Source organism: the organism of the source record quoted next, unplaced genomic scaffold (assembly GCF_019419815.1).
Source record: "Pyrus x bretschneideri cultivar Hongxiangsu unplaced genomic scaffold, Pyrus_bretschneideri_v1 Contig2, whole genome shotgun sequence".
NCBI classification, from domain to species: domain Eukaryota; kingdom Viridiplantae; phylum Streptophyta; class Magnoliopsida; order Rosales; family Rosaceae; genus Pyrus; species Pyrus x bretschneideri.
This window is the reverse complement of record NW_025999501.1, coordinates 12,003,179-12,027,269: the sequence shown is the minus strand read 5'-3', so window position 1 is coordinate 12,027,269 and position 24,091 is coordinate 12,003,179. Positions and strand designations below refer to the sequence as shown.

At 36.7% G+C, this 24,091-nt stretch overlaps 2 protein-coding genes and 1 long non-coding RNA gene across 7 annotated transcripts; all 3 read right to left on the bottom strand.

Moving 5' to 3' along the window:
• Positions 1-368: 368 nt before the first annotated feature.
• Positions 369-8,867, bottom strand: LOC125476927. Of its 5 annotated transcripts, XM_048583596.1 has the most exons (9): positions 8,772-8,867; positions 5,910-5,973; positions 5,220-5,287; positions 4,385-4,437; positions 3,927-3,986; positions 3,762-3,843; positions 970-1,190; positions 796-896; positions 369-708 (listed from the first exon to the last, which is right to left on the bottom strand). In XM_048583596.1, exons 1-7 carry the CDS (start codon positions 8,791-8,793, stop codon positions 1,060-1,062), a joined length of 480 nt encoding a protein of 159 aa, XP_048439553.1. In that variant the 5' UTR covers positions 8,794-8,867; the 3' UTR covers positions 369-708; positions 796-896; positions 970-1,059. The 5 variants fall into 5 exon arrangements, 1 of the variants encoding a protein (XP_048439553.1); XR_007258203.1 differs by lacking the exons at positions 369-708; positions 796-896; positions 970-1,190; positions 8,772-8,867 and adding exons at positions 6,489-6,543; positions 6,649-6,692; positions 7,330-7,806 and having other exon boundaries at positions 3,621-3,843; XR_007258201.1 differs by lacking the exons at positions 369-708; positions 796-896; positions 970-1,190; positions 8,772-8,867 and adding exons at positions 6,649-6,692; positions 7,330-7,800 and having other exon boundaries at positions 3,621-3,843.
• Positions 8,868-11,936: 3,069 nt separating this feature from the next.
• Positions 11,937-18,282, bottom strand: LOC125476928. Its single transcript, XR_007258209.1, has 6 exons — positions 18,004-18,282; positions 16,482-16,537; positions 16,007-16,092; positions 15,445-15,489; positions 12,373-12,418; positions 11,937-11,953 (listed from the first exon to the last, which is right to left on the bottom strand). It is a non-coding gene; the product is annotated as an uncharacterized LOC125476928 (long non-coding RNA).
• A 624-nt stretch (positions 18,283-18,906) lies between these two features.
• On the bottom strand, positions 18,907-23,360 carry LOC125476926 ((-)-germacrene D synthase-like). The gene is made up of 7 exons (XM_048583595.1): positions 23,198-23,360; positions 22,433-22,694; positions 21,905-22,280; positions 21,591-21,809; positions 20,003-20,141; positions 19,681-19,926; positions 18,907-19,361 (listed from the first exon to the last, which is right to left on the bottom strand). The coding sequence occupies exons 1-7, from the start codon at positions 23,327-23,329 to the stop codon at positions 19,068-19,070; spliced, it is 1,668 nt and encodes a 555-aa protein (XP_048439552.1). The 5' UTR covers positions 23,330-23,360; the 3' UTR covers positions 18,907-19,067.
• Between the last annotated feature and the right edge of the window lie 731 nt (positions 23,361-24,091).

Sequence of the window (24,091 nt, the reverse complement as noted above, 5' to 3'; positions counted from 1 at the left end):
GGATGATTGGCTAAAGCTAAATGCCTACAAGGAAGCTGATGAGTTGATTTGATTGATTGGTTGTTTGAGTGTCCATAATCCTTCTACCTCTGTTTTTTTATATAGAGATCTGAAAGAACCCCCTTGCTGAGAACAATGAACTTGCCCGGAAAAAGCTTGGCCAACTTGCATTGTGAAATAATATTAAAATGGGAACTTGCATTTCCACCACATGTTTTCACCACTTGCAATAAACTATTAATTAAAAGAAGCAATCTTTCACCATGTATCCTCTGTCAGAATGTCTGTGTCTTCCCATCTAGTTGCATTAGGAAAACATGCAATTGTTGTTTAAACAAAGCTATTGGGAAACATCCACCACCCAAACAAATGGGAAAAGCAATATTATAATGTCAAATAACTCCACTTGCAGCCAAAAAAACTTTCCAAGTTAGCCTTTTTGCACATTAATCCTCCAAATGTCATATTTTACCCAAATGGCCCAAATAAGTGAAGTGGTGCACATTTTAGGTGCAGACAGGAACAACACATAGCTCACACTGGAATTTCCAGAAGGCATATGAATTTAAAGATGCCTTTGCATCGCTTCCTCATCCACGGGAACATCACATAGAACCCTCGCACTGGAATTTCCAGAAGACATCCTCAATGAAATTTAACACGTCATGCAGATAAGACTCCATTTGAAGGAGTTGCCGAGTTTTTTGCCTGAAAAACAGACAAAATCGAAGAACAAATGAGTCCAACTCTACAAAGTCCATGCAATGCACCACATGATAAGATCAAATCCACTACCTGTTCTCTTCATGTGAACTACTCCGATTACTCACCGCCCCTTCAGTGGACTGCCCGTTTTGCTGCGACTCCGGCGCTTTCTTGCTACCAAACTTGGCATCCTAAAAATAAAAATAATTTTATCAGTGGAGAAAACAGAAGCAAGCAAAACAAACAAAAGCAAACACTGTGTACCTCAAAGCAAAACGGAAGCTTATACCCAGATTAATTTCATTTGAGCACCTGGGATAGGGAGGGAGAGAGGGAGAGGAATTACCGCAAATCTCAAAGCAAAAAATTGAAAAAAGAAGAATCGGTGACCTGGACGTTGGTTTCTACCCCTTTTATCCCACTTTGGAGTGTTGGAGTGTCGGAGTCTACAAAACGAACATTATCCCACGTACGAGTGTGGTAGTCTGCAAAACCGAAAGGGTAACTGCTGAATGTAGTTGCAAAACTGAACGTGGTGATCGATCCTTTCTCCCACGTTATACTTTTTTTATTCTTCTTTTTTAAGAACCTTTCCACTCTTACGCTTGAGTTTATTGTTCTAACTGTACGTTTTTTTAATTTTTTTGTTTATTTTTTTATTTTTTTTGTTTAAGGGGCTTGAGACACCAAAGTACTCTTCTGGCATTCTATTGTAGAGATATATTTTTCCTTCGAGTCCTGCTTCAACGTCCAACAGTATGTTTCCACCGATAAATTCTTACAAATTTGAGTCAAACTGCTGGAAGCGTACAAGGTAAAAACATAAACCTGCAAGATTTGTGAGACTAGTAGAGAATAAACGAGAGGGCGAAGAAGGAAAGAGAGAGAAGAAATGGTAGAGAAGAAAAGAGAGACTGGCTCTAAACGGGGAGAGACAAAATGTGAGACTGGTTTGGTGGCTAGACTGCATAAAGAAAAGGAAGAGGAAGAGACATATAGTCACTAGGGTTTAGTTAGGTTATGGGCCTTTGCACCTTCGATTTAGTTAAATTTGGTAGGCCTTGCGAGAGATTAGTATTAGATGGGTGGAAGCCTTTAAGGGAGGGATTCTTATTTTTCAAAAAAATTGGAGACACTCTCTTAATCGTTAAATTTAGCTTTAATGAAATTCTGTGATTGAAATTATGTAGCCTGTGATTTAATCTCAACCACATAATTTCATTAAAGTCATATCTAATGGTTAAGAGGGTGTCCCCATTTAAAAAAAAAAAAAATGGGGATCCCTTTAAGGGCCTGTTAAATGGGTTATGTTTATTGAATATATTTAAAAACATAAAAAATAAATTTTCATCCATCCTCTTAATGTAGATAATATTATTTATTAAAAAAAAAGATAAAAATTAAATTACTATTAGTTGGTTCAGTTTGGTTGTGCTAGTTTTTTCAAGTTGAGAACCTGACTCGAAACCAGTCTGAATCGGCTCAATTCAATTCTTGTCAAAAGTTTTTTTTTTTTTTTTTTTTGTCTTGGTTCAATTCGGTTTCTCGATTCTAGGTTCTCATGCCCACCCCTAAAAACTAAAGGTGTCAAACGCTCTAATACCTAAAGGTGTCATATGGGCCTAAGCCGTTCTTGGGCTGTGCGACTAAACAAGCCCCTCAACAAACTTTAGTTATCTTATATTATCAGAAAAAATTATTTGAATCTAGTTTAAAACCTAATATCACAATTATTTAGTCTTATTAGCTCCAAACCGTATGTTTTACTTGAAAAATAATGAATAAATATATTAATATTTAATTCTGTATTAGTTTAATGGGATAGTCATCATAATGGCCCCACATCATGGGTCGTGCTTGGCCACGATGAATCGCTGCTGGGCCAGCCTATTGGACCTAAACCTTAGGACTGACCTGGCCACTCATTGCTAATCATGCCGTGCAGTGCCTTATCTAAATGAGCTTGGGTCATGCCTAATTTATTAAGGCACGGTCATTGACATAGTTTATTGTTGCGGTTTCCCCTTCCTCTCACAAACATACTATCATTCACCGTCCGTAATTTTCCGTTTTACAATGGGAAATCGGGGTTGCAGTTGTGTGTGGAGGATTTCTATTGGGGTCCTATGAGTTTAATTAGTCATTTATGATTTATGTGTTAAAGTTTCCTCCTGTATAATGAGTCTCTATTATCTTCCTGGTTTCTCAACTTATATGTGATTGTATGGGAGACAAACGGATCTTGTAAAGAAATCGTTGATGTCCTCAGAAAATGGATGCTTTGGTGGTACTTACTTATGTTCTAACTTCTAATCATATTGGTCCTTCAACCAGCAATTGCCGATAGTTATGCTAAAATATGACTTCAAAACCACTTAATACTACGGTCTAATAATATTTTTATTCACTTATAAGTCAAATATCTTAGGTTTTGTTCTTGCCAAATGCAATTTTGAATCACATTATTGCTAGCTCATTATGAGGCTAAGCACAATTCTCCTCTTTAGTGCAGATAATATTATTTGTTCAAAAAAAAAAAAAAACGACTTTGAAATAGAAATAGGGTGGTGTTAACCACACACCTCCTTTTATCTTTTACAAACCCTTTCAATTTTTGACCATCGGATCAAATGAATTGATGAGGATTAAGAAATAAAAGTTAATGGAAGACAACAACCATTAGATTATGTCTACAACTACATATATAACGCAATTATCGTTTTACACTATAAAGTTTTGTCCGCGTGTTGCTGCGGGATTAAAAATTATGTGAATTTTTTTATGTTTAAAGGTATAAATACATCAACTTATATCACATCAATTGAATTACTGCAATAACATATTGACATACTTAATATGAAAAATCCATAAACTATTCGACAACATGAAATCCAGCAATCTCTAAAGTTAAGAAATGAACGTAGAAATCCTACCTCATACATATTAAAACAATTAACAAATTCTCAGTAAATGATCACAAAAGAGGTATAAAAAAGTAAATTTCTTAATTTAAAAAATGAGAGATAAAGAAAAGGTTATAAGTTCTTAGTCCTCACCATAACAAAAATAGTGATATCGTATTAACATTAACTTGGATTGATTTCGGTCACCAGCATTAATAAAACCAGTGACTTCAACCTATGCCAGCAAATGACCGAATTAGATGCAAGCCAACCAACTTCGAATTTAACCAAATAAAAAAAAATTACAATTAAACTAACCTCTTCTTCCCATATGAAGTAGTTCCCTGTTTTGCCTTTGTGAACAGTACATTCTTCACTCTACACAAAAAATGCATACTCAAAATGCTCAGCAACATTATGAAAACTATACATATACAGTATTGTATATGTATTTGGACATAAGGTATAAAAATTTACTAAAATAATCAAGCTTAAATTTAACAAATGAACTAATTGCGAATTGGAATAAAAAACGATATAATAGTTGTTAATAAAAAAAATCTGACTAAATTTTACAAATAGCTTCATAAATTGTTAAAAAATTAACACCATTGAAAAAACTCATCACTCAAATCTGTAATTCTATTAAAAACACCACTGAAAACCCCAAGAAAAGGGGTACATATTCCTAACCTGCCAAACAATTTCTATAGTCATACCGAAGCAAGGAAAGGAGTACATATTCCTAACTTGCCAAAAGGGTTAATAAATTATACCTTTTTTTTTTTAAGAGCTTGTATTCTTTTATCTATATCTTGAGCTGGACCTGCTGATCCACAACAGAAAAGGGTGTATATACATCAATGAAACAACTTTTAACAGCAAGACTAAGAATAAAATTACTGTATTTTAACATCTCACATGCAACATGAAAATCATACACATCTTTTATATGATTAACTACAACCAATTACTATTTCTTAATTTTGAATCCACTAACTCTAGAAGTTAAATAAAAACTCAACACAGTTAAACCCACATTCCAATTCAACCAAAATTCAACAAATTCACCCCAAATTAGATCAACAGAAAGAGAAACATGGGAAAACCCAAATGCAGAAGTTAAATAAAAACTCAACACAGTTAAACCCACATTCCAATTCAACCAAAATTCAACAAATTCACCCCACATTAGATCAACAGAAAGAGAAACATGAGAAAACCCAAATGCAATAAGAGGGAGGGAGGGAGGGAGGGAGGGAGGGAGGAGGTTACAATGAGCTTTTGTTCTGAATTTTTGAATGATTACCCAATCTAATCAAACGTTAACACTATAGTAGTGATTAGTGCGGGAAAAACTTTTCCCATGAGTGGATTATAAATTTCTTATGAGTCCTAATTATTAGTTAACCCCAAACTAAGTGAGATAACATACAGATAGAAAGACACATCACTAACATTAACTTATTTTTGTTTATTGATGAATATAAACTGAATTTTTCAGTGAAAAAATTTGATTGAGAAAAATAATAAAATAAAATAATTAAGTAACAATACTTAAAGCCCGATCAACATTCAAGTAAAAAGTGAGAGAAAGACCAGGAGTCCAACCTTGAAAGTTCGCATGAAATTCTGTAACTTCATACAGTACCTTCGTAATTGTATCACCCATAAAACTACTGAAATAAAACCAACAAACGTGAAGTCAAAATATATATATACAATCTGATATTCTTGCTCAAGAGTGTAGAAGATATAACCCTACAGTGAAACGAAAAAATTGTAATCTACAAACATCAAGGTGCAATTGTATGCCATTACAAAACCAAAATTCAAAGTTGAAAGCATTTATAAAAGACATATACAAATATTACAATTTAAAAAGAAAAAATGGTAAGAGTAAAAAAAAAAGAGGAGCATGCGTACGGAGGAGAGGAGCAATGAGCATGGACAATCTTCACCACATTTCAATGAACAGGAAAATGATATCATAGACTGTAATTCCATAAGTATTTTAATCGTATGATTTTAATTGATTTCAAGTAGTATACATCCAAGATCTTACTCGATTTTGAGTTATATACTGAGCTCTATTGAGTCCTCTTGCCATCCAAGGATGTGAGTTCATTGGTGAAACCACATGGATCATTCCACAAATAAATGCTAAAGGAAATAGCCTTATAATCAAGTAGTAAGTGGTTTAAGTCTATTCTAATATATAAATGTGAAGAAAGATAGAGTGATAGACAGATAAAAAGCAAGTTATGAAGACTAAGAGAGTAGAGAGGAACTGAAATAGACCTTAGCAATAGTAGTACTGCAGTCTGTAGAGGGTGCCTAGTTCTTGGTCTCTCCAACTTCAAACCTTGTCCCACATCAAAAACAATGAGATCATTGTCAACAGAAAGTACAATCCGAAAGTTGGACACAAACTACTTAAACTCGAGCAGCTATGACCAAATGATGATAATTGTATGAAGAAGGCAAAAAAAAAAAAAAAAAAAAAAAAAAAAACAATAACAACAACAAGCAACACTTCACATACAATTTGAATTGAAATCTGTATTCAAAATTCCCCTCCTTATTTTATGACATAAAATGAGATACAGTGCTATTAGAAACAACACTTCACATTTGCTATTATAAACCCACCATAAGATACACTGCTATTACAAGGAACACTTCACACAGAGTGCAAGATGAAAAATAAGATCATAAATACTTATGATAAGGAAAACTCAAATGAGGAGGGGAATTATAAACTGCAGAATACAGAGTGCACAACCTATTTGAAATCTCCATCACTCATTTGAACAAAAATATTGACATTGTAACCGAGTATGTATTGAAAGAAGAAGGAAGTGAATGAGAGAACTATACCACTCTTTCAGGAATTCAAAAGAGAAGGCTGAAATCAAGCACATTAATATAACAACTGTGCACATTAAAAACACTTCTTATTTTCACCAATATTCCACATTAAAAAGGCTAAAACTAAAAGAAAGGTTTCAAAGAAGCAAGATTTAGTATGGAAGTTTACCAAGTTGCGAGTAACAATTTGGGTGCTCATATAGTCAGCTCTAACTGCACACAAAGCGAAAAAATAAAGAAAGTTCAGTTTTGCAGTAAAAGACATAATATAACACATAAAATCACTGCAAAGTGCAAACAATAGGATTCTAAAATATAAACCAACCAAACGATTTAGTTGCACTAAATTATGCATTTTAAAACAACAACAACTATCAAGAGAACTCAGTTTTGCAATAAGTCGTAAACACCATGCAAGATAGCAAACGAAAGGCAGTTGTTTAGCAGCAAACAATAGGGAATACTCCAAGAATCCAAGCCCGGGAAACTTCAAATCCGTTGCAACAAAAGATATATGGAAGTAGTACTCTAAAAAAAGCTTATGATAATTAATTAATTAATTAATTAATTGGAATATTTTAGAGCTGTGATTTGCTACATGGGAAAGGGATGAGTTTTAGACAAGTTGATAAGATTTGGAATCACAAAAGATATATTGAAGTAGTACTTTACAAAAAGCTTATGATAATTAATTAAGTAATTGGAATATTTTAGAGCTGTGATTTGCTACATGGGAAAGGGATGAGTTTAAGAAAAGTTGATTAGATTTGGAATCACAAACACTTCGGAGGGATTTTATGGTAGTTCTCTTAAAACCAAAAGACAGTATTAGGGTTTCTTAGTTTCTTACCCAAATCCACCAATTTGAATCAAATCTCTGTAGCCGAGCTTCAAATCCTTCTCAAATCGCCTCCACGAACATGATTTATGGAAGATTGGAAACGCATAGACAGGCAGGCCCTGTATTTTTTGCACTTTGAAACGCAATCCATCTTGTCCTATTGACCCTTCACAGACTTCTCCGAGTAACCTGCTGAGAGAAACAATAACCATTATACATTTTTTTAGATGGATTTTAGAGAGGAAAAAGATTCGCATTTAAGGACACATGAAAACTAATTTTATGCTGAGATTTGCACAGGAGAAGCAGAGATTTGAGAGAGAGAGAGATAAGTGAACACAAAAGGAAAAATTTAGAAGTTGTAGTCGAAGTAGAGGTTTGGAGAAGAAGCGATGAGCGATCTGATTTTTTGAATGAGAGAGTGGAATGAAGTAGAAGAGTCGAGAAACAGAAGGTGAAGCGATGAGAGAAGCGTGGCCAGCAATGGGTAAATCCGCCATTTCGCTGTATAGAAACGGAAAAAATAGAATACTAAAGAGCAATTGGAGGGCAATTCCGGCACTTTACTGTTAATGAACTAGGAAATGGTGCCGCACGTTGCTGCGAGATAAGAAAGTTCGTAGGTAGTAACAATTAAAAAATTTATTAAAAATAGATTGAGCATAATTTGTAAGTTGTTCAGTTTTGGCTAATGTTATATTAATTTATACAGACAAATGTATTAAAAAATAAAGAGTAAATGAAATTGGAAACATACGTGGAATGAGAATTTGAATAATGTCTAAGAAAAGATAAGTTTGTTGTAATTTAGTACAACAAAGATGATGCAATAAAATATATTTAGTGATAGCGTTATATAAGAGTTACAAAAGTGTTGCAAATCATGCTATGATTAAATGGCAGTTTATTTGCCAATTTTATAATTTTTAAAACAAAATTAAATGGCGCTCTAAGACGGATTAGATTTATATAAATTGGTAAACTTAGTTTTGATTATCTGGAGTAAGAATAATCATTTCTGTCTTTTCTCTACAGAGGAATTAACTATTATCAATTTATATAGATACTTTCTTCTTCTAACTTATTGTTAATACATGGCTTATTATTTGTTTGTCTAGTGAAAGATTTAAGGCCAATATTCAAAAGTATAAACAGACATCCTTCCACTAAAGATAAATCCTGCCCATATTTTGTAAATCTGTGAAAGAACATATTAGATTAAAATATGTGGAGATGGTATATCTCTAGTGCAAATGTCTACTTTTATACTTTTATCTCTACTAAAAAGAAGCTAGTTTATATATATATATATATATATATATATATATATATATATATATATATATTAGTAATAGCTAATTCGCCAATAAAACAAAGCCTAGTAAATATTGTTATTAAATGTAGAACGTCAATAAAACAAAGTTAACAAAGTATTAATTAATTTTACATACCTTTGAATATTTGTGTCTTCATTGCTTGAAAATGTATCTGTCAACGTTGTAAATCCCTTGCTGAATTAGCTTTTTTTTTTTCTTCCCTAAATTGTAAAATAAAGTGTTAAAAAAAGGTTGTATGGCAGTTAATAAATAATATATAATAATTAGTTGAGATGGATGGTGTGACATCCCACATCGCCCAGGGGTGATCCTTATATGTATATTCTCATCCCTACCTAGCACGAGGCCTTTTGGGAGCTCACTGGCTTCGGGTTCCGTAGGAACTCCGAAGTTAAGCGAGTAGCGCGCAAGAGCAATCCCATGATGGGTGACCCACTGGGAAGTTGCTCGTGAGTTCCCAAAAACAAAACCGTGAGGGAATGGTAAGCCCAAAGCGGACAATATCGTGCTACGGTGGTGGAGCGGGCCCGGGAAGTGGTCCCACCCGGGCCGGAATGTGACAATTTGGTATCAGAGCCTAACCCTGGCCGCGTGTGTGCCGACGAGGACGTCGGGCCCCTAAGGGAGGTGGATTGTGACATCCCACATCGCCCATGGGTGATCCTTATATGTATATTCTCATCCCTACCTAGCACGAGGCCTTTTGGGAGCTCACTGGCTTCGGGTTCCGTAGGAACTCCGAAGTTAAGCGAGTAGCACGCGAGAGCAATCCCATGATGGGTGACCCACTAGGAAGTTGCTCGTGAGTTCCCAAAATTGTCACATCCCGGCCAGGGGCGGAACCCTTCCCAGGCCCGCTCCATCACCGTAGCACGATATTGTCCGCTTTGGGCTTACCATTCCCTTATGGTTTTGTTTTTGGGAACTCACGAGCAACTTCCCAGTGGGTCATCCATCATGGGATTGCTCTCGCGCGCTACTCGCTTAACTTCGGAGTTCCTACGAAACCCGAAGCCAGTGAGCTCCCAAAAGGCCTCCTGCTAGGTAGGGATGGGAATATACATATAAGGATCACTCCCTTGGGCGATGTGGGATGTCACAATCAACCCCCCTTAGGGGCCCGACGTCCTCGTCGGCACACACGCAACCAGGGTTAGGCTCTGATACCAAATTTGTCACATCCCGGCCCGGGGCGGATCACTTCCCGGGCCCGCTCCACTCCCGTAGCACGATATTGTCCGCTTTGGGCTTACCATTCCCTCACGGTTTTGTTTTTGGGAACTCACGAGCAACTTCTCAGTGGGTCACCCATCATGGGATTGCTCAAGCCTCCTTCTCGCTTAACTTCGGAGTTCCTACGAAACCCGAAGCTAGTGAGCTCCCAAAAGGCCTCCCGCTAGGTAGAGATGAGAATATACATTTAAGGATCACTCCCTTAGACGATGTGGGATGTCACAGATGGAAAAATGGAGTCATACGTATGATGAAAGAGCAAAAACTAAATTTGAATATAAGAAATAAAAAAACAATTTGTAATTCATTATCATGCATTGTTATCTATTTTATGCTAAACATAAAAGATAAAGTCTATTAGTAAGAGTGAAGCTAGTGTTTTGGAATGGGTGTTCTAGACGCTAAAGAATTGAGAAACTGAGATTAAGAGCAATTCTGATGACGGAATTGAGAGTTAATAGGTATATAATTAAAAAGTTATCTTATTGCTAAGTTTGAATTTGACTAATGATAGGTATATATAATGAAAATTTTCTGCCACAAAATGAAATCTGTACAGAAAGTGACACACCCCAACCGAAATCAAGGCGTGTCGGAACTCCAAAGTTAAGTGAGCAAGGGGCCAGAGCATTCCCAGGATGGGTGACTCACTGGGAAGTTTTGCTCGCGTGAGTTCCCAGAAACGAAACCATGAGGGAGTGGTCGGGGCCCAAAGCGGACAATATCGTGTTACGGTAGAGTCAAGCCCTGGTTATGGTGAGGGCCCCGATCGGGATGTGACAGAAAGCCTGTAGTCAAGTGGGAAGCAATGTTAATTTGAAACGAAAAAAAAAGAATTCAAATAAAGATGAAATGCCAATGAAAACTTAAATGGAAAAAGGATGAAATAATGCCTCAAAAAATTGTAAATGTTTCTCTAAAACTTAATTGAGAAGATAAAAACAGTGACCCACTTTTTGTTAACTAACATCTCTGCAACAGTTTTAGCATAAAAAAAATTGCCTTGCTGGCTAAATTTTTCAGCTAATCAAATTGCTAAGCAGCATATATACAGCCAATAAATAAGATAAATTAGATATTTCATGTATACTTAATATATTAGAGTATAACACTTAAGACCAAATGTGTAACCTTTAGGCACTTAATCACATCAGGACATTATTTTAACAAAAACAGAAAAATATTGCATGAAATTTTTTTTCTGCGAAAAAAAAAAAGGAAATAGGGGAAAGCAAAAGCATTTCCCCCCATACATACTTGCTAAAAGTTACCATAGTAAACCACAACATATAAAAAAATTTACAACACATTGATAAAAAAGACCATGTGTCAATACACTTTAGCTAACCATTTTCTGGGCATAAACAGAACCACCACTGACTAAATAATAATGTTTTGCCAAACTAACATAATATTAAACCGCAGAATAAGAATAAGTCACAAAAATACATGACAATAAGAGAAAGTAGAAAACAAAGAAAATTGAAGGGAAACCAAATAATCTCAACTAATTGAACACCTAATTTCTGTAAATCCAAAACTAATAGCTTCTTATACATAGTTACCAACTTATTACAATAAACCACAGCAATGCATAAAAAGCTTTACAACACATTCTAATTAAAATCTAAGGAAAAAAAAATGTTAAGTTTTTTCCATTTTAAAATCAAAGAAACAAAACCCACAGATTTAAATAACCATGTGAATCTTACCCTCAAATGTTTCATAAGCACAAAAATTATCTAAGATGTTGTGTCACATCCCGACTCGGGCGGGACCACTTCCCGGGCCCGATCCACCACCGTAGCACGATATTGTCCGCTTTGGGCTTACCATTCCCTCACGGTTTTGTTTTTGGGAACTCACGAGCAACTTCCCAGAGGGTCACCCATCCTGGGAGTGCTCTAGCCCTCTACTCGCTTAACTTCGGAGTTCCTACGGAACCCGAAGCCAGTGAGCTCCCAAAAGGCCTCGTGCTAGGTAAGGATGAGAATATGCATAAAGGATCACTCCCCTGGGCGATGTGGGATGTCACATGTTGTTCTCCCTTTTGCAAATGCAACCTGCAAAACAAATCAAGCAACCAAAAAAAAAAACGAAAGGGTAAGTAACAAAGCTCAAAAACCCTAGCACGAAAATGTCATAAACAGGATAAAAATGGTCAGCAAGTCTAACTACGACAGATAACAGTGTAAATGTTACTAATATAACTTGTCACACATAATAAACAACACTATTAAACTGGAATATTAATCCAGCAGATTATATACCATTATAAATGTTATCAAAATGAGCTGCAATACAAAGCAGTGAAGCTTTATACCCACCAGATCCTTCTCACAGTCCAAAATCCAAATAACGACTTCAAATCCATAAAATTACAATGAAATTAATACCATAATGTACCAAACAACTGTAAAAAATAAAATGCGGCAAAGGCAAACATGAATTCAACAGGTCAAATAAGCAAAATGATTCATACCTCAATTGAATTTTGAACTTGATTCTCTCGCTAAAAAAATCTTAATCTACAAAACCAAATTAGTTTTATTAAGAGCATCCCCACCGTAGCAAATTGCTCGGGGGACTGTCTCCAGAACAAAGGCCCGAGGGCCGGTGGATGGCCTCCAGCGTGAGGCAGGCCGGGGGATGGGGGAGGCCCGAGGGCCAGGCCCGTGAGGGATTGCCAGGCCTTGAGCCCGAGGTGGGGATGACGCCAGGGTGGCGTCAGCGTATTATTTAATTTTTTTTGTGTCAGGCGCGTGCACCCCACCCGCGCGTGGGGGCGCGTCCTGACACAATAATCAGAAGAAAAAAAAGTTTTGTCTGTTACCGTTGGGAAGCCACGTGGCTTCCCACGGTACGTTAGATCCTAACGGTCACTTAATGTGGACCGTTAGATCTCACGGTAAAAAAAAAAAAAAAGTGTCAGATTTAATATCCACCGTTCGATCTGAGATCAACGGTGGATATTAAAATGCTTTATAAATTAAAAAATAAATGAAAAAATAGTTTAAAAAATCTGAAAAGTTACCGTTGTGACATGTGGCACAATCTGGAGCGTTGGAATTCAAATTTTTTTATATCCAACGGCAGAGATTAATTAATTGAATAAAAATTTAAAAAAAATTGTAAAAAATTCAAAAAAATTCAAAAAAATATCTGAAAAATCTGAAAAAAATTGTAAAAAAAATTGTTTTTACTTTTATATAAATACTGGGGATTGGGCAAATTCAAAATAAACATAAACATAAACATACTAAGAATTACATAAACATAAACATAAAAAAATTACATTAACATACCAAATAATAAAACACACCAAATAAAATAACATAAACATACCAAATTCAAAATAACACACTAAAATGAACTTAATTATCTTCAGCTTGTTTCAATGCCCACTGGTGCTCTATCAAGTCAATTTGTCGGGCATTGTGCATGTCTGGCATTTGAAATGCAGTATATCGTTGAATGGGCCTTTCATTGTAACGTCCATCCCTTTGTAATGGCTCATGTTGCACGGGGTCATCGGTGGCGTCATGAGCACAATATATACGTGTTCTTGAATTGTTCATCGGGTCTGGCTCATATTCATCAACAGCTTCATAATCGTACTCATCTTCCACAATCATGTTGTGAAGAATGATGCATGTCATCATGATGGATCGAAGCGACTCTACATCAAACAATCTGGCAGCACCCCTGACGATCGCCCAGCGAGCTTGGAGGATACCAAAACAACGCTCCACATCCTTCCTGCACCCCTCTTGACAGCTTGCAAAGTGTTTTTCCTTCGCACTCCGCGGACGTGGCACTGTTTTGACAAATGTTGACCAGTGCGGGTAGATGCCGTCAGCTAGGTAGTATGGCCCGTCGTACATACGTCCGTTGACCTCATATGTAACTTTTGGTGCCTTTCCTTGCAGGACATCATTGAACACTGGGGATTGGGCAAGGACGTTGATGTCATTTTGAGCTCCCGCGACCCCGAAAAAGGCGTGCCAAATCCATGTATCAAAAGATGCCACCGCCTCTAGAATGATACTTTTTGCCCCTTTTCTGTCCCCGTAAGCTCCTTGCCATGCACTTGGACAGTTTTTCCACGTCCAGTGCATACAATCAATGCTTCCAATCATCCCAGGAAAGCCACGCATCTCCGCCTTCTTCAACAGCCGCTCCAAGTCCATGTGTGTGGGTTTGCGGAGGTACTCAGCGGTGTAGATAGATTCGATTGCTCCGCAAAACCTCATCAGGGACTCAAGAATGGTTGATTGCCCCATCCTCGTTATCTCATCCACTTGGTCTGCAGATGCTCCATATGCAAGCATCCGCAAGGCAGCAGTAATTTTTTGCTCCGGCAGTAGACCCATAGCACCAAAAGCATCTTTTTTTTTGCACAAAATAAGAATCATGGTTGCAAATAGCAATCATGATTTTGTTGAACAAATGTCGTTCCATTCTAAAACGACGTCTAAAGTACGTATCAGGGAATGCACTATTAGGAACAAAATAATCATCCAAGAGTTCCATACCTCGTCGTTGTCTGCTTCTATCAAGGTTTCCGGAACGCCTGGGCCTGCAGATCTGAGCCGCAGCTTGGATGACTCGACGGGAATGTGAGGCTCTGCCCCTTCTTACGTCGTCATCTCTCATTTGACGCTCCTCATCTTCTTCCCTCTCATTTCTTACCCCCTGGTGATTGAACATTGATTCTGATTGGTTAAACAAGTCTTCCTCTTCCTGATTTAATTCCCACATCATCCTTGAGGAAGAAGAAGAAGAAGAAGACATTGAAAGAAAGAAACAGAAACTATGAATATTGAAACTGATTTTTGTGAATAAGGAAGCAGAAATTATGAATAATGATAGAGATCTTGAGAATTTTGGTGTGAGATTTGTGAAGATGGATGGTGGATTATATAGAGGATTCAGAAAGGATTAGGTTCTGCATAATGCCACGTGGCATGCCGTCATTCGTTAAAAATCTGATGGAAATCTATCATCAAAGATTGTTAACAGATTATGACACGTGGCATGCCGTCATTCGTTTAAAATCTGATGGAAATCTATCCTCAAAGATTGTAAACCGATTATGACACGTGGCGCGACGTGATTGGTTAATAATCTTATCAGAAATCCATCACCAATAATTGTATTATAATTATTTATTTTGTATTATTTAATAATACTTAGGATAATGACACGTGGCGCAACGAGAACGATTAAAAATCTTATCCGATATTACATTTAAAATTATTTTGTATTAATTTTATAAATAAAAAAAATACTAATATTTTATTGCCTATTGCCAGGGCTATAGAAGTGTAACGGTGGAGATGCAAAATCTATTGCCAGGGCTACTTACTGTTCATTAAGGGCAATTACTGTTCATTAGGTGGATTGAATAGTGTATTGCCAGGGGGGAGGGCTCCAACGCTGGAGTTGCTCTAATAATAAAGTAACACGATAATGCATCAAACAACATTGAAAAATAAAATCTAGTAAAGGTAAAGATGAATTCAACAATCTAAATAAGCGCAAGCATTGATACCTGAACTGAATTTGCAGGTTAATTTTGTTGTTTAAAAATTCTGATCTACAAAACCAAATCAATTCTATTAACACCGATAAGTTAAGAATTGATACGGAAAACAAATCTATATTTGAGGCCTTAAAATATTTATAAGCTCAATTAATACAAAGAAAGAATCAGTACCACACTCACAACCTTATATTTTCACCAGTATATATGCATATTGCTCCAGGTTGTTAAATCAGATCTTAAAGACCATGTTCCTAACACCAGAACTAACGACTTCAGATTCATATGAATTATAGCCAAACCAAACCAAACCATTTAGGTTGTCAATAATGCCCAGATAAGCAGTTTTGCTTGGTTTCTTGAGTATATCAGGTTAGTCAGGTTGCTGAAGGAACAACTACACAACAATTCTCAAACTGCACAACTACTAAATTACAACAGTATTGTATCGATGATTGAAAATGGTCTCTGGAGCATCTAGGTACCCAGGTTTTCAATTAAAAAACTTATTCAATTGAATTCAATAAATAAATGATCTCTCAGATGAGTTACGAGTTAACAGAAGACATACCAAACGCATTAGAAGCAGTACGTCGATGTCAGACATGAAACTTAGCTGATTCAACTAAGCGGGCCTGCTAACCAGAATGCTCAAACCTGGATCATATTTTTAAAAAACCCATAAATCATCATGACCTCAACCAAATATAATCAAGATAAGAACAACATAACAGGCACTGATCACATAATCGAAAAGAAGTTTCGCAACTCATCCACAATAATCAAAAGCTAAATTAAACCCAAAAATTAATCATGATCATCCATTTGTATTGCTGGAAATGTTTAGCCCTTAATTAAAACACCAAAATAAAAAATTCCTCACTCACAGTACAAAACCGAAACATATAAAGCAAAACCCAAAAACTAATCAACAGTATTCCTCTTTTTTTTTTTTTTTTTTTTTAAGTTTGAGAGAAAAATCGAAGCACAAACAATCAAAAAACCCAAAAATAAAAAAAATAACACCAAAGAGATAAATTATATACCTGACCCAAAAAAAGCTAGGAAGAACAAAACCCTAAAACTCGAAGAAGAATGTTTCCTGCAACCAAAATGCAAAATCAAAGATAACAACGATACTGTAGGCAATTTCATTAGGTATTGAATTTGTCATTCACAAGTTCGAACATAAAACCTCTTACTTACCGATAAAGAAAAATATCACCAGACTATAGTATTGACTGGCAAAACGATAAACTATTTTTTTTATTTTTTGAACAATCAATATTATTTATACTAAAGGAGTGGGGGAGTAGGCTAAACCTCACAATGGGCTAGCAATAATGTGGTTCAAATTCGCTTTTGATTAGAATCGAACCTAAGACCTCTCATTTACAAATAAAAAATAATACTACTAGACCGTAGTATTAAGTAACGTAAACTAGTCTAAACCCTAGACTTTTCTCAAATTTTTGTTTGACTATGTCAAAATTGCCCTTTAGGTCAATAAAGAGAGAATTTCAAACAAGGCTAAATCGCCAAAATGATCCTTGAGATTTGCATAACACATCAATTTGATCCCTGAGATTTCAAATCAATAGAAGTGGTCCCTGAAATTGTGCACCATCCATCATTTTGGTCCTTCTGTTAAAAACTCCGTTATGTCCCAGAGCTCTTGGTCGGAAGTTTGAGCAATTTTCAAAGCTTCGTAACTCAATCATTTCATAACCAAATCGACTCATAATATATCAAAATGAAGATAGGAAAGTGTAGAATAAGATTATACCTATTTGGAAGCCCAATGGTTGCCGGAGATGGCCGGAAAATAGCCTCAAAGTTGACTGGTCCGAGGGAAAACTGAAAAACTTGCCGGAAATTAGGTAAACTTTAAATGTTCATAACTTCTTTAATACTCAACGAAATCAAGTGATTCAAAAACGAAAATCATACTTCTTGACGAGACAAAGACAATGGTACCCCTTTTGATGACTAAATCGCCGTGGTTTGGCCAAAAAATGGCTCGAGACCAAGATAGCTACTTTTGAGTTGCTTTCCAGCCAAACCACGACAAGTTAGCCGTTGAAAAAAGGTACTATTCTCTTCGTCTCGTCGGGAAATATGATTTTTGTTTTTGAATCACTTTATTTCGTTCAGTATTGAAGAGGTTATGAACGTTTAAAGTTTGCCCAGTTTTTGACGAGTTTTCTAGTTTTCACTTGATTTCGTTCAGTATTGACAGCAAGCCCTGCAAGGCCTAGGACACCTTGAACAAAATACCATGGCAATAGCCACATTGTCAGGGCACAATTCGACCCCAACAAATTTCATACTGCTCGTTCTATGCTTGGGCATGCTTGCCTCCTAGTTATCAACATATCCCTTTCTCTTGCACCTTATCGTATTGAACCAAAACTAAGTAAAGCTTTAATATTTATCACATTTAGCCAAAATCGAATTGTAAAAAAACATACTTATTCATAATTACACTTTAATGGCAGAATAATCCGGTATCATTTCAATGAACGGAATTAAATTTTAATATCTTTACAAAGAAATCGAGAGACATACTAATCCTGGAATTGAGGAATGGCTGGTCATCCAAGTCGAGCCGGCGACTGGGCGAGGGCATAGGGACGGCGACCGACATGTTGTTCTCTAGGGAAAGCTTCCAGCGGGCTCTACATCAGTGACGAGTTCTTGTGTGGGCGCCAGACAGAAGACGGTTGTGATTTCGAAGAAGAGGGGGGCGGGGCTTTGGAGAGAGAAATGAGTAGTTTGGAGATTTCAGAGAAACCGCCGAAGGAAGCGAATGGGTGAGACTGGGTGGTTGGTGGTATCAGATATGGAATTGGTATATAGATTGGGTTTAAGATAGAGTTGGTTCTGATAACAAATTTGGAGTAATATTAAATAAATTAACCTACAACATTCATATACCGTGATTGATTTCAAGAAGGCGCTGTGATTAAATTTATTTCAACAACGGGCTATCCTCGTGGTCATATCAAATAACTGCAACAAGCTTTACTTGCGCGTTATTATTCTAACATGTTCTATTACAGACCGGTTTTGCTCGTTGTTAAAACCATTTACTTACAACGGACTTTAAATGTCCGTGGTAATATTGGATATTCTACAACGAGTCTCTTATGTCCGTGGTGAATTAACTGCGATAAATGTGGTGCTGTCTTGTAGTGTGTTTCTGAAGTCAAATTAACACGTAACTTGCACACATGCACAACACACAAACATTGTCTATGTTGACAGTCTCCAACAGAGGCACACATATTCTCTCTTCTCTCGAACAATCTTGTGGCACTGAGACTAAAAACAATACTCAGGGCAATTACGTGTTAAACTGCGTAACCAAGCTCCGTCCAAGTTTTGGCACCAACAGCCATATAAATGCATGTTTTAGTGTGCTATTTGAGCTGAATAATTAATATATGATTCATTTCCAACTGCATAGAAGTTCTTTTATTAATCATAAAATCATAATATGTAAAGCAAACGCACAACCCAAATTACATTTTTACGGTCTTAACGGATCGTAACTCCTTATTTTTTGTAGGCAACTTAGGCCCTACAGACTACTTTTAAAAGAAACATCACAACACCTAGATATTTCAGGCTCATAAAGCCACGGGTTCCACTAGTGTAGAAACTATAAGATCTTTTAGCACGCCCTTAGCATTAGTGTAGCCATCTTCACACTTGTACACAACATCCATGATCCGAGCAAAATTAAGAATACGAATTAACAGGGGCATGGGGACAGCGGTAGGGTGGAGGCATGCTTCGTTTATGTCCTTCCATGCATTATGCACTTGTCTTTTAAGTTCAATTATCGCTTCTTCTTCTGTGACACCATATTTCTTCATGTAACAATTCACAGCTGAGATAAAATGTTCTTTCTCTTGCTCAAACTAGTCATGCATGAGGATTAAGATAAAAAGTAACATAAGTATTAATCCAATCATAATAGTCATGCTTTGTCAAGATTTCAGAGAGAAGGGGAGGGAAGGGGGAGGGGAGGGGCCACTACTAATTGGTCAAACAGGATATTATTCTAACTCAACCATTTGCTAGCCCATCAAGTGTAAAATTTTGTCATAAAAACGTTCGGTGTACTTAGAAGTGGAACCACTTAATATGAGGTTATATTTTGTTCTGTCAGGTTTTTAGTGTGAGACTTGTTGCATTTGACAATACTCATTAATACAATTTACATATACGATTAAGTACCTTGTGGTCCACTATGTCATCCATGAGTCTGCAAATTTTTGATGCAGCCTTCACCGCCTGAGGGAAAGTTGACAACCAATCAAAGGAGTCTATTGTAGCTTCTTCCATTCCAACAAAGGATGTGGTTATTAGCAACGGGTAGCCACTGGTGACGAGTGATAGAGACATGTATTCATCCAGTGATGGTATGTGCTTCTGGTGGAACAATTTGGCTTCAACGAAGTAGCCTCTAACTTGTTTTTTCATCTGACACATACCAGATCATGAGATTATAATAATTCAAAAATCATCTCTACTGCTAATTCATATTGAGGATTAGTACCGCTTCTCTCGCATGGTGGATGCGATATAGCTTTCCATCGTGCAAAAGCTTTTCATGAATTTCATTGTATACATCTAACAACGCTCTATAGCAAACTTTCATATACTCTGGTAGTTGATCCATAGCTGAGACATCCCATCTTATCAAGTAATACATAAATCAGTTGTGTGTAATTAGGTTAGTTTTTCCTTTTGATCGGATGGTGATGTAAGGGAAGATATTTTATATAGAGTTAATCTCAGTTTACTACCTATAAGTTTTGTGGTTTTCAACATTTAATACATGAAGTTTTTTTCATCCCAAAATCATACCTAAAGTGTTAATTTTAGAACAATTTCATATATCTATTAAGTTTTCCATTAGAACTTCACGTGACGCCCATGTGGATAATTACTGACTGACACGTGTCAATATGAGCCCACTTCAATATAAAAAAAAAAAAATATATATATATATATATATATATATATATCTACCCACCTTCACCCCCTCACCCTCTCCCTCCTTTCTCTCTTCTGGAACCCGCACCCATTCCCTCCCTTCTCTCTTCTGCACTTGCACCACCCTCATTTCTCTCCTCTGCACCTGCACCCGCACCCTTTCCCTCCCTTCTCTCTTGTGGATGATGCAATCGAAGGGGCCTTGCTCGATCAAGGTCTTGGCGGTGGTGGTGGAATCGGGGATTGAAATGGGGACTAAATCGATGCCGTATCAGGAGGCATGGTGGAGGAGAGAGGGCTGGATGAAGGTATGCTCTTTTTCGGGTGAAGGTATGCTCTTTTTTGGGTGCGAAGGCGCACCCGATGCGGTAGCACCCGTAGCCACCCTCCCGGTTATATAAATCCCCCTAATTTCCATCCAATAATATTCATTATCAGTATTTAATCTAAAGATTAGAACTTTAATTACTAAATGGATAGGAAACAAGGAAAAGGGAAAAACCAGGCGGCGCCAAGGACAGAAACGCCGATAGCGGAGAAAGTGTAATGAGAGATCTGGACGAGGGCGCGTGCCCAGGAGCTCAAGTAGCTCACCGCTATTGCTGCACCTGACATTTTCAGAAACCCTAATAGTAGACGTGAAATTGTGGGCGAAGATTTGGGGAGGGGAAAAGAGAGGGGGGAGGGTTTCTGATCTGATTCGTGAGATGTGATGAGATGTGGAGGATGGAGATTGTTGTTTGAGACGTGGGTGGTGCGGGTTGCGGAGGAGAGAAGGTAGGGTGGTGCAGGTGCAGAAGAGAGAAGGGGGTTGCAGAAGAGAGAAGGGAGTGAGAGGGTACGGGGGAGAAGGTGGGTACGGATTTTTTTTTATTTTTTTTGTATAATTTTTTAATATTGAAGTGGGCTCGTATTGACACGTGAGGTTTAGTAATGGTCCACGTAGACGCTACGTCATCAGTTAACAGACATTCTAACGGAAAACTTAATAGATGTATGAAACTGTTTCAAAGTTAACATTTTAGGTATGACTCTAAGACGAAAAAAATTTTATGTACTAAATGTTGAAAACCACGAGACTTGTGTTTAATAAACTGAAATAAACTCTTTTATGTATAAGATAATTTTAACTAATGATATATTCATACCTCTCAATAGCTTCAGTAAAGAGCTTTAGTTGTTCATCTGTGTCATATTCGTAAAGGTCATCGATAATGGATGCTACAGCAGTAACTTTGCATGATGTTCTCCTAGCAAAGGAATACTGAGGCTGAAAATAGACAGACATACTCCAGCAGAAGTAGACCTCAACCAATCTGTCTCTTGCGAAAGGTAGCTTGTTTGGCACGTCCAAGTCCTTCCACCACCTGAGTTACAAAAATAATTATTTATTTGTAGCTAGAGGTGGAGAATTCAACTCTTTAGTAAGTGATGTATTTGGATGAAAAAGGAATTAATTTACCTGGTGATTTCGCTTAGTTCTTTCTGATGGACTCGTTGCAGTCGGTTGAAATCCAACTTGGCGAACGTTAGAAGAGTTTCATTCGGTGATTCTCTTAGTTCCTGGTAGACTGACAAGTGATACCTTGCTTCAACCCTTGGTAAACCCTTTCGGAGCGGCTGATTTAAGGCATGGGTTACTGCTTTTGCAAGTGGGGGGCTTAAACGGAATGTCGCCGACTCGAGATTAGTCATGGTGAAGGTTAGAGCCTCATCTAGTATCTCCTCTCCATGTATCCTAAGGTGTGTGGCTTCATACAAGCTTAGTAGTCCTACAACATCATCAACGAGTGATTCCTTGAAATTTCCATCACCGTCCTTGAACTTGTTGAATAAGTCTGCATGACCAACAAAATGGAAAATTCAGAACCTCAAGAAGCATTTAGACAAAAAAAATAAAAAAACAAAAAAAAATAAAAAAACAAAAAAAAAAACAAAAAAACGAAAAACAACAAAATATATGACCAAACCACCATCCGAGATTACTTACCACATGAAACGTTATAACCTTGTTGTCTAAGCAATCGAAAAAGAAGAGCAGCTGTGTACAGGTCATCCAAATCATAAGAGCTCTTGTGAATTTTCTGTAAAATTTCTTCAATTTCATTTCCAAAATGGTAGGACACACCTAAGTGCTGAATGTCATCGATCAAGTTCAACTTTTGGGAAACATTTTCAGGTGATGTCGTTAGCATCCTTCTCACTTCTTCCTTCAGTTCTTGTACATGTTGTTCAAGTTCAGCATCCACTTCCTCCACAGGATCACATTTTGATTTAAGAAATTAGAAAACGCATAACCTTTATGATATGTTTGAATGAGGAGGTTTCCAAGTACCAAAAGATATAGACTACAATTAATATAAGATGATTATAAGTCTGATGACACATTAGGAAACACATAACCCTTATGATGTCAATTTCTAAATTGTAAACACTGAGGAAAGAGAGGCACCTAGCCTGAAATAGTTATTGCGTGACAGTTTTCATGACTTTAAGAACTTGTTTTTCCCAAAAAAAGGAAAAAAAAAGAAAAAAAAAAGAAGTGTGAATTTAACTTTGGTAGTTAGATTCGCAACATGTTTGCCACATTAAGGAAGGAAAAGTTAGATAAAATGATTTCGAATCAGTAGCATTTTAAATGATTAAAGTACTCTTTGGTTTTTTTCCTCTTTGTTTAAAATTACAAATTTAATTTTCATAATAATATAGTGTTCAAAATATATAATAGTTTATTGTAGTTAGAAAGAAGTCTTACCAAAGAAGCATAGGACAGAAAATGGTCACCCCAAATGCTGGGAGAAAAAGTGGCTGAAGGCTTAGGCCGATGAACATCAAAAGTGTCATTTGGGTTTGAAGATTGAGATAGTGGAACTTCCACAGAAGACATATTTCAAAGATTTCAAACTTGAAGCGAACTAGCCAAGTGTTATTGCTTTTGTATCAAGTGCTGGTGTGAGTTCAGGAGCTCCATAAGCTTTGCTATTTATAGTATCGCTGACTAGCTACCGCACCCACTGGAAAAAAAATTATATCTACAGAAATTTTACCGGTTGGTCATCAGTTAACCGGTTGGTTTGATGAGCAGTTCCTATAATTCTTGGACATCGGTTAACCGAACCAACCCTACCGTTGTCTTCCCCATCTCTTCAGTAGATCGTCCTTCATCGTTTAACAGGTAATAATCAAAACACTTCTGCTTTTGGGTTTAGTTTCATCTGCTTTTGAAATTTTTTTTACAATGGTACCATTCGTTTCTGCTTTTGGGTTTGATTTCACCTGCGTTTTATTCTTTCATCGGCTTTTGTGATTTTTTTACAGTGGTCCCATTTGTTTCTTCTTTTGGGTTTGATTTCATATGCATTTCTCTTCTTTCATCTGCTTTGGTGGTTTGTTTTTTTGGGTAAATTACATTTTATCCCCTCAGGTTGGGGATCAATTTCAATTCCTTATAGTATCTTTAAAACATTTCAATTTCATACATTTACTTATCATTTTATTTCAATTTCATATATCCGTTAAAAAATCTGTTAAGTTAACCGTTAAGTGATGACATGGCAAATATGAGGTCCCAATTTGTGACGACGTGGTTGCCACATTTGTGCCGCTAAACACTTAATAAAAAATTTAAAATATTAAAATAATTATTATA

Bases quoted from the DNA above. Each gene is read 5' to 3' on its own strand.
- LOC125476927 (XM_048583596.1), bottom strand. From the start codon at position 8,793: ATGAAGACACAAATATTCAAAG. The intron at 5,974-8,771 runs GTATGTAAAATT...ATGTGGGACAAG, and splicing joins GAAGACACAAATATTCAAAG to GTTTGAAGTTGGAGAGACCA. The intron at 1,191-3,761 runs GTGAGGACTAAG...TCGGTTTTGCAG, and splicing joins ATATCACTATTTTTGTTATG to ACTACCACACTCGTACGTGG.
- LOC125476926 (XM_048583595.1), bottom strand. From the start codon at position 23,329: ATGTCTTCTGTGGAAGTTCCACTATCTCAATCTTCAAACCCAAATGAC. The intron at 21,810-21,904 runs GTAAATTAATTC...TTTGTAACTCAG, and splicing joins GAACTAAGCGAAATCACCAG to GTGGTGGAAGGACTTGGACG. The intron at 19,927-20,002 runs GTACTAATCCTC...GGTATGTGTCAG, and splicing joins TCCACCATGCGAGAGAAGCG to ATGAAAAAACAAGTTAGAGG.